Genomic DNA, 10,387 nt, shown 5'->3' on the forward strand with positions numbered 1-10,387 from the left:
TTAGCCCTGCTTACAGAGACCCACTGGCATCACACCACTTTCACCTGCATCAGTATGTTGTTTGTCAGCAGCTACTGATAACATTCAAAACAAGTGATTCCTTGGTATCTTTGCCTGCACTACTCCCCTTTTCAAGGGAGAGGGGACCCACAAATGTTATTCCCCGCACAACAAATGACATGGTTTCTAGATTCTGTGCCAGTTGTGATGTGTAGGGCCCACAATATTCATGAGGGCAATTTTGTTGCTAACTAACCAATTTGCTTTGCTGAGTTGCCCGTTCCTTGTCTTCGCACGACTGGATTGTGTTTTGGAAGACCATGAAAGTCCATTATAAGGTGGTGTCTGAAACAGTTAATCTCAAGTATTGATGACTTTTATTCAGTCACACACAATTATGTGCCTGGAGAATATGTATAGAGCTGATTTTGGAGTCCTTGTCACAGCCTTGAAGGACATACTAAAATCATTTGTGCAGAGATTGGGGAGGAACAGTGATAGTTTCTTTTTTGATAATTGACCCAATATGTAGATGCGTCGTCTTATCTGCGGCTTATTGAATGCCTTATGAGCATCGACAGTGCCAGGCCAATGCAGCAGCTGCAGCAGGTGTTTCCGATGAGCAGTGCCACAGGAATGGCAACAAAAGGTTTCAGCAAAGTGCAGGATTGTGTCCAATTTGGGAAGCTGAAATTTCTCAGTGCTGTACTACCATTCAACTAATTGATGTATTGATCAATGGTTTCAGCACTACTTGACTTCACTTCCAAGAAGCAAACCGAGTGGAGTTACTCTATAAACTTTACAAGCTGCTGAGGACCTTGTCAGTGGACGTGAGGAGTTTTAAAGCAGCAGCTCTCATAGGGTCGAGGGGGCTCATGTTGAATTGGTAACGATTTTAGTGGGCAGATCAACAAACACACTGAAGGCCACGGAGCCTCATACGGAGAAGAAACCTGTAATAAACAGATCAAAGTTAACATCAATCTGCCAGGAATAGGTGTGTGTTTAGTTTATGAAAATTGGAAAATACCTGTAGTTTACTGTCTGCCACACTGTATGTGTACATAATGAGACCGCAGCTTGATTCAGATCAGCTGGCTTTATCACTCTCTAACTGAAATCCAGGTTACTGCACAGCAAAGCTGCACCAGATCTTTTTAATTCCCCTCACAATCCTCTCAGAAAGCCTGTTTAAATGCAACGCCTTGCCTGAGGGGATATCTATGTAATTAACAAACTGGATGCAAATACAGGGCCATTGTCATACACCAGAGCTACTTGTGTAAATATTAAGTCGATCATGGATTTTAATAGAAGCCGCTCTGGGAGTTTGTGTTGGTCCATTACCTTGCAAGCGACACTAGTGGTTGCATTTTGCTTTAATTTATCACCCATCTGTCTTTTGTGGTTGGTTCCACAATTTCAGTAAATTTACACTTTGCATGTATTAAGTTGACTGTTGGAAACAAAAGCTATATTTGAACTGAAAGTCTCTTTAACAGCTCAGTAGATGTCAGACAAAATGAAGAAAAATAAATTAAGAAAAGTAATTTGCTCTGTTTGGATTTATTATTATTATTATTTTTTTTTACAGTTAATTAAGATCCCAATTTAGTTTCCCTTTGCTAATAAAGACCTCTGTTGCAAACTGCACAATATCACTGTACTTAGTTTTACCGAACAATTAAAAAAGCATACTGTATAGTTCTTACACTGCCACGCATCTCCGAACACATACTCCACTAATGGAAACACCATCAATCACAGTACCTTTTTTTTTTTTTTTAAAACCACCACTGCCTGTTCAGCACACCCCTTCCTCCTCAGGATCATTGTTTTCACACCTCTCCTCTGTCCCTTCTCATGGCCATCACTTGCTCCAGCATTTTTTCTCTCTCTTTCTTTCACCAGCCTGTCAACCTATTTTTTGTAAAACTCACGTATTCCAGAATGTCTCACTTCGCTTCTTCTGTGCTTTACCGCACTCAGGCACTCATCGTCCTTTTAATTATAACCTTCTAAGTGTTTAGTCTTCCTTTTCTGTTCATCTTTTTTTTTTCTTTTTTTTTCGGTTTGTCTTGCTAGCTCTCGGCCATCATCCACAAAAACTCTAATTTTCTTCTTTGCCATCTTTGTTCTCTTTGCGTTCTTCCTTTAATCTCTCCTCCGCTTTCATCCATTGGCCTCATCACTTTTTTTCATTGCTCCTTGCATCTTTCATATCCTTTCTCTGTTTCCTCCTCTCTCCTGCTATCTGCATCCACACAGTGCCAGTCAGATGGCTCAGCCACAAGAACAACTACACATTACAAGGACTCAACATCTGTCTCCCTTTCTTTTTCTTACAGCCTTGCTCTCTAATTCTCCTCTACTGTGTCCCCAAATGGGCTCAATTTCAGAAGTGCTTTATTGGCTTGAACAGTGAGTTAATATAGCAAAGGGAAGACAACAAACATCAGTGGAGATGAACGATTCTGCACAACTCACAAGTTTGCATTAAGAAGCAAGTGAGAGAACTCCCTGTTAAAGCAAGGCTGTAAAATGAGCTATATAATATAGACAAGTGTCCAGTTATCATAGAGCATAAAAACAGTTCAGTTATATTGCACAGTGATATAATCAATTTCTCACTATCTCATTCTCTGAGCTTTAAGAACAGGCCTCACTAATGGATTTCTACCCATCCAGGTGAGTAGTTGACTTTTTTAATCGTTTCTATTGAATTTTTGTGTCCTCAATAAAATTAAACCTGTGCAGAACTTTGGAAAGTGATGTTTGTGGGGATTTTTTAATATCCAACCCGAGCTGTATTAAGCTATTGCTATGAGTCTTCTAGCACAGATCATACCAGACCATGTAACCATACAGACCACAAAGTAAACTAAGATTAGCAAGCAAGCATTTTCTTGCTCAGGGGTCATCTGATCTGTTTCATAGCATTACTTTAAAAAAATCTGTCTCCACTAACTGCAATTTTTGTAAATTGATATGTTTGAGGTAAATCAATATTATATTATACTGGTCATGGCTAAGAGTAGTTTTGTTTTTAAATTATAGAGGAATCATCTATCAATCACTGTATTTAAAGAATAGATTGAAAATCCACAGACTCTTAAATTGAACGTAAATGTGATAAGAGAATAATAATTTGTGATGGCTTGTCTGACTGTCAGCCAGCCTCCCTTATTAAATAATCAATGAATTCTGTAATATCACTTGATATTGTATCATTGTTCTTTGAAACTATCACACAGACGTGAAGACGTATCATTACATGTTTGCTACAGTTTGTCTGTGGTCTTCCTGTGAGGTCAAGCCACTGAATGTTGATTAAGTCAAAATTATGCATTTCATTCTTTTTGCTTTTTCTCTTGATGCTTCAGTTTCAATCAGATAATCTGCTGATGTTTGGCACCATACTGTCCTGCTCTCCCCTTCCAGATGAATCTTATCTTTTCCTCTCTCCGCTCGTCCATTAGTTCTGCTTTCTTCCCCCTTGTCTCTTATCCTTTGTCCATTTTGCTTGTTGGTCCTGCTATCTCTCTCTTGAAGCTGACAGAGCAAAAAAGTAGTAGGACTGGTCTTTTCACTTGGCGTAACTGCCTTTTCTCTCTCCTCCTTTTCTGCCCTCTAACTCTTCTAAGCACCTTTCTAAACCTCTCCCCTGTTGCTCTCAGCCATCACAATCACCATCACACTCCTTGTGTGACTCTAATGTTGCACACACAACACACACTCCGTTTATGTTAGACTGTCCAAGTGGTCAACACCCTTTTTTTTATGCACAGGAGGGAAATACTGTCTGCCAAACATTGAGGGGTGGGGTAACTTTGGCTCATGCATAGACTGTGTTTTCATGTGAAGTGACAAGTGTTTGTTGGGGGATTCCCTAGAAAGGGAGATCCTGTAATTGTGATTTGTGTGTGTGTGTGTGTGTGTGTCACCCTTGGTGGGTGGGAGGTGAATAGCTGTGAGTCATGAATTCCAATAATCTCAGTTACACCCCTCCCTGCCATCACTTGTGTCCTGTAATAACTGATCAAGGCTTAATGTGATGAAATGGAGCAACCAAGTTCATGACAGTCAACTCATACCAAGAGCAATTCTGCATTTGCCTCCCAATCACTGAGGGACAATACATTTAGGTCACTTGAATTGTATTAAATAGTTTACATTTAGTTAACATGTACTCTACTAACTCTACTAAACAGACTTGGATGTGGCATTATTTTGTCGTCAAATGTACTATTCCAACTTTAAAAACTAGATGCTTGCTGCACGTCTTATGTTTGGATGCTGAAGCATGTCCTAATGTCCGTGTATGGGAATGCTGTTGACTAGATTTATACTTTTTGTGTGCGCACATATGTGTGTTTGCGGCTGAGAGGTCAGCGTGGCCTTGTGGTTGATACCACATGCAGAGTTAAGGACCCCATGACATCACAGTAAAACTAACAACACCAACACCAACGCCCAGCTTCAGAGAGCGCACATGCTTTTTTTTTTTTTTTTTTTTCACCTCAAACTTTCATGTGTTGAGGATCCGTGTATGTCAGCTGGAGCAGTTTAGCCAGTATATGTGTTCATGAAGATTATTATTATTGTTACTTGTAGACTCCGTTTTATAATTTGAGAAATTGGGCACAGGGGCATGAGGTTCGTTTCCACTGTTATAATTAGAGATAAATATGACACAAGTTCACAGCCGAGGCTGAGAAAAAACAAAAAGAAGAGTAGTTTCAGTGATTGTTGTCCTGGTTAGAAACTGAGCTCATCAGTAAACTAACTGCGAAGTCCTATTTTACCCTTAACTTCATTTGGGTGCAGACAAAGTCCCAAACTGTGTTGAACAAATATTAAAACCCAGTCTAATGAGTGTACTGTATGCGTTACAATAAATTATTAAAATTATTAAAATATTAACCAGCGTTACAGTAAACTGTGAGCTGTATGCGTGGTCAAAAGAACGCTGAGGTGTGGACAGTCTCACCAGGTGCAGGAGGTGGCGTACATACAGGTATTGGTTTCATACATCATTTATACATCTATCTTGAAGAGAGGACGGCGATGATTTTCAGCCCTATTGTTTTTCCCTGACAGATCATTTTTGAATGAAAAACACCTTTGCCATTTTGCTTTGGCTCAGAAAATGTGGGCTAAACCTTTGGGTGATATTGACTGATTCATCAGCCATCACCTTTTTCCTGCCCCAAAGTATCATTATTGTTTTGGCCTTTAAAAATCAACCTCAAGTTCACGAAGGTTGACTAAATGTGTTGTCCTTGTGCAAGTACATTCGTTTTGTCTGAGTGTGCCAGCGTGCAGGTCTGTGACACTGTTTGCCACGTTATATTTGCTCACAGAGCCAACAGGGTGAAGTAGCTTTTGATTAAAAAGAGCTGAAAAAGATTGAGGAAGATTGGAAGATAAAGACAGAAATGAGAACAGGAGAGATTGGAAGAGGAGGATCTGGAGAGATGGAGTGATATGTAGTGAGGCATAGACTGATAAGGCAGCATTGAGAGAGGAAGGCGACAGATAAGAAAAGAACTACTGGAAGAAAGAGGAAGAGAATCACAAAGATATGCCAGGAGCCTTAATAAAACATGTCACTGCCAGGAGAAGAAGCCATATTCTCCTTTTAGTAGAGTAGTAATTTGCATTATTTGACTAAATGACACAAGCACTGCATGCATGAAGGCTCTTGTAGTCTAGTTTCATAGGCTGACTACAAGTGTGGCCATTTTTATGGGCAGCACATAATTATTATTGTTTTTTTAATACGTGTGGTTCAAGTGTGTCTGAGTGTTACTGTGTCCGGGTATGAAGCGTGTCAGTAATATAGTTGCATAAATTTAGTTACTCTTAAAGTCAACCGGGTCACCAAAGATAACAAGACACTTAAATCTCCAGTAAGAGCACTTTCGTGCGACACCTTTGCTGGGCCTTGTTTTTTTTTTTTTTTTTTTCTATGTTTCTGCAACAGTGATTTAAAAAAAAAAAAAAAAAAAACTAGAGTGACTGTCTGGATGTCTCAATCTTCATTTGTATCAGCCAGAAAAGTCATATGTTACACATGTTACACATGCAGAAGGCTGAATAATCGTATAGCTTTTAGAGTAGCATTGATGTCATTTCCCCTTCTAGAGAAAACAGCATTGTCCTTTTAATAGGCATCTTTAATTGGCTTTAAGTAACAACCATAAGAGAAATTTTTATTGGCTTTGAAAATCTGAAAAAAGAAATAGATTTAACACGTGTCGAAGCTCTGTTGACGCTGATTCGGTTTCCAGCAAACGGCAGTCAGTGCTGAGTATTTCTTCACTTTGCGATGTCCTGCGTTCGCCCTGCCTGAGCTGATGGTTTTACGTTGGCATATAATCAATCTGCTTTTGAAATATATCATTGAAATAACATAGAAAGGTGCCACATTTACATAGTTGCTTTTAACCTGCTAACTATTGTTAAGGGCTAAACAGCCAGCTGGCTAACTGCACCTGCCCACAACAACCCATTCTCTGAGGATTCAGTTTTTAGTTCTCCACTGAAGCAGAACAAGAACTACTGTCACCAGCTGCGGTGGCGTTGGAGTCCATCTGCAGGATGAGGGATGTGCCAACAGGCAGGGTAACCCGGGGCAATGACTGAACTTTCAAGTTAGATTACTCACACTTATAGCACCTCACAGGTAAACAAGAGCAGTCTCAAAACAAATTCCCCCAAATGAACTAAGCCTAACTGTGAAAAAAAAAAGCATTGTGGTTGAAAAGTCACCTTAGATGTAAAAACTGAGAGCCTTTACTTATATATATATATATATATATATATATATATATATATATATATATATACATATATATATATATATATATATGGTCTTCTGAGTGTAGATGATAAGCTGTTCAGAGCAGAAAGGCCAAATAACTTTGGCTTCTTTCTGCATGTTTACATGTGCATTTCTGTGTTTCCTTTTCCAAAAATACACTGTCTCCTTGTGTCAACCTCCCTTCACGCCCACACACATTGGCCCACCCCCTTTTTAATGTGTGCGCACGCACGCACGCACACACACACACACACACACACACACTTCAATGGCATAAGAAAAGAATGAGCAAAATGCTGAACAAATGCATCAGAGAAAACCTTGAGGGGAATTCCTCAAAGTGAGCTAAGATATTCTGTCAGAACACACATACACACACACTGAAAGCACCAAACACCCTAACAGCTTGAGCTTCACCCCTGGATAAAAAACATCAACTAATAAGCAGCAGTCAATCAAATAACAGAACTAAGCTCTCATATTCTATATAAGCCGACTGTGAATACATAAACAAATGGACATGCACACACAGACAGCCCCCCCCCCCAAAAAAAAAGATACTGTCTGACACAGTGTATTGCTGCCCCATCTGAGAAACAGCCTGTCTCAGTAGCAGTTTAATAAGTTAATCATATTCTATGAACAAAGTACCTTATTCTAGTCCTTTAAAGATCTTCAGTTTCACAATCAGCGGTAACTTTAGGACATATTTATCAGCCCTCAGTGAGTGGTTGTCTTTCTTTACCCAGTGAATGACAGTATTCAAAAGAGGTTGAACCATCTCAGGTCAACAAGTGGTTGAAATATTCACAGTTCAACAGTCAAATGAGTTACTCATCATCATCAATAAAGTCTTCAGTTTCAAGTTGCTACCAAGATGGAGCATGTTATTGCGTCTGTCTCTCAAGGCAGAAACTTGGAGAGCAACACTTTTCAAAATTATCGGAGGGAGTTCCCGAATACCGGATTAGTTTGATAAATGGCAAGTGTAGACAGCTCTGCTGTATGTGCAACAATGAGTTCGCTGTTTATTTGGATTTCATTTTTGTAAGATTAATTTAAGAAACCTTAAAGGGAATGAGAAAATAATGGTTTTGCTGAACGTGTTTTCCTGTAGAAAGGGATACAGGCTACAACAAGACTTCAAAACTAAGATAAACAATGACTGAACAAGAATTAGGTCCATATCTTAGTTTCCTCACTTGGTATTTTTAGTAACAGATGCATGAATACAAATAATTACACTAAGTGAATAGAGGCCTTACACACTTATGGGTTTCTTTGTCCTCTGTCACTCAGTGAGAGAAAAGGGAAGGTTAATTCTCCAGGTATTTTGGACCTTGACCAGCTACAGTTAGTGCAGCAGATGCTTTTTTAACAGCACCGACTTTTAATTTCTAACGAGCCCTTTTTGTCATCACTTGCTACTTTTCCCTCCTGTCTGTCTGGGCTATAGCACAGCGCTGTTGACAGTACAGCTGTGACACAAAGCGTAGCAGCAGCTACTACAACGTGCTGGCATTCATATTCGCAGTAGAAAACTCTGCAACTGTTTTATGTTTCACAGGTATAGGTCAATGGCTGAAATATCCGTGGATGTAGGACATGCATGGCAGATTGGGTTCAAATGACTTGTCAGACAAGTCATTTTATGAACCGTTGAATGCAAATTGGGAGACAGGATTATTGAAATGTCTGCTACTTGAAGTTTTGACCTATCCCTCCATGTTATTCTTTTCTTATAAACACACACCGGCAGGAGTGTGAGGTGAAACAGGCCCTAGGGGCAGTCGTCCAGGTTAGAACCTAATACAGTGGTATTTTCACATTTCTCTGCCAAAAGAAGCCCAGCAGCCGTGTGTGTGTGTGTGTGTGTTAGTGTAAACGTGCATGTGTGTGTAATCAAAGTTACTGTAGCACTTTGACTTTAGCCTCAGGGCCAAGGGAAAAGTAAGCACGGCGCACCTGCAGGAAGTTAGATAGCAGGAGGCTCAGGGAAACTGAAGACTTCAGCTCTCCTCTAGCTGAGGAGTGTGCTGCCACCAATGCCCGGACACAAATACGCCCCATCGTCATGCTCCATGAGGGAAGAGTCACCTCACAGCTTCTTCCTCAGCAGCTCTCTATCATTTCACTCATCTTTTACCAGCTACTTTCCGTCAGTGGCAATAAGCATGTCACACTTTCAATCAGAGGGTCCGTCAACAAGGCAGCCTACCACAAGTCCATGTTGGAAAAATAGAATCATGAACAACATTGAAGAGCACTCAGTGAAATCACATCAGTATTCAGCTGAGGGAGAAAACAGGCCTGTTGGGAACAACGCTGCATCGCTTCCAGTCCACCTTTTATTAAACCTTTTAAAAAGATGTCCAGTTTAAACACGTTCATCACAGCAAAAACTACTCATCAGGACTTTCCCACAACATGGTCATCACTGCCGTTTCCCTGAGCAGAGGAGACGCGCCAATCAGCAGGAAAACAACACGCAGCGGCATTCAGAGAAACAACATGAGAAAGCGGCTCACCGTCTCTCCTGATGTTGCCCCTCAGCACTTTGGCTGTGGAGACCTGCGCCCTGCCGACCCCTCCGATGGTCCCCAATAATAACACCACCCACATCTGGATCACCGCCGCTCCGGGCATTCTGACAGCGAACTTTATAAGTAAAACTCTTCCACCAAAGTTGGTCTAAACTAACTTCCCAGCCTGCAGCTCCGCTCCTCCGCCTGCTGACTCCAGCTCCGTGTCCCGGAGCGGCCGAATACCGGACTGGTTGCCGTCAGACAGCCGGACCGACGGCAGGTGGAGGGTGATATAGCACCGATCACGGTCAGACCGGAGATCCCAGGCGCCGAACTTCTTATCAAAAATATTCTGTTCAGTCACCGAGAAATATCCCGCATAGTTTTCCCGAGTCGGTCTGAGCGTCTGCGTGATCAAAGTCAAACTTCGCCAAGTGAGTTGGCTGCGCTCACTGCGTGCGTGTGCGCGCGCGCGTGTGGGGACTATGGGTGTGTAACTGTAAATAGGCAGGAGGTGAGAGGGAGGGGTGTGGGGGATATTAGACTTCAATGGACATCTATCAGTCTGGCTCCTTAACACTTCCACGCATTGAAAGTGAAATGAGAACAAGGTGTAGTTTTGTAGGGACCTCCGGACAGCAAACAGTCCAGGAGCTCACTGAAGACAGTGGAAGTCTTAGTTCTTATTGGTAGGCGCAATTCAGACACTTCAGGAAACAGCTGACATGGGTTTGCTTGGATTTGGATGCCAGAGTAAAGTTTGTTGTTAGTGGAGGAAGATCTCTCTCTCTCTCTCTCTCTCTCCCCCCCTTTTTCATCCTGTTGGCAACCGCAGGATTGCTTCAGATGGTACCCTGCTGGTTCCTGCTCCCTCTCTATGTTATATAATCTTTTTTTCCAAGATCACTCGCAGCCTTCCAAAAGGACTATCACAACTAGTCTAACACAGCGCAGATTACATGATCGCACTTGTTGAAGAGTAAGTAAATCCAGGACATGGTCTGCCAGGAATCAGTCAATAGGCAGCTGTGTG

The 10,387-nt window shown here is 41.3% G+C and overlaps 1 protein-coding gene across 1 annotated transcript in view; it reads right to left on the minus strand.

Moving 5' to 3' along the window:
* Window positions 1–9,793, minus strand: part of pdgfd (platelet derived growth factor d) — a 42,016-nt gene extending 32,223 nt beyond the window's left edge. Inside the window, exon 1 of the mRNA XM_029517996.1 lies at window positions 9,358–9,793. Within this exon, the coding sequence (XP_029373856.1) occupies window positions 9,358–9,475 (118 nt within the window). The 5' untranslated portion in view covers window positions 9,476–9,793. The remainder of the gene's footprint in view (window positions 1–9,357) is intronic.
* Between the last annotated feature and the right edge of the window lie 594 nt (window positions 9,794–10,387).

The sequence above is a fragment of the Echeneis naucrates genome, chromosome 13, assembly GCF_900963305.1.
Source record: "Echeneis naucrates chromosome 13, fEcheNa1.1, whole genome shotgun sequence".
NCBI classification, from domain to species: Eukaryota; Metazoa; Chordata; class Actinopteri; order Carangiformes; family Echeneidae; genus Echeneis; species Echeneis naucrates.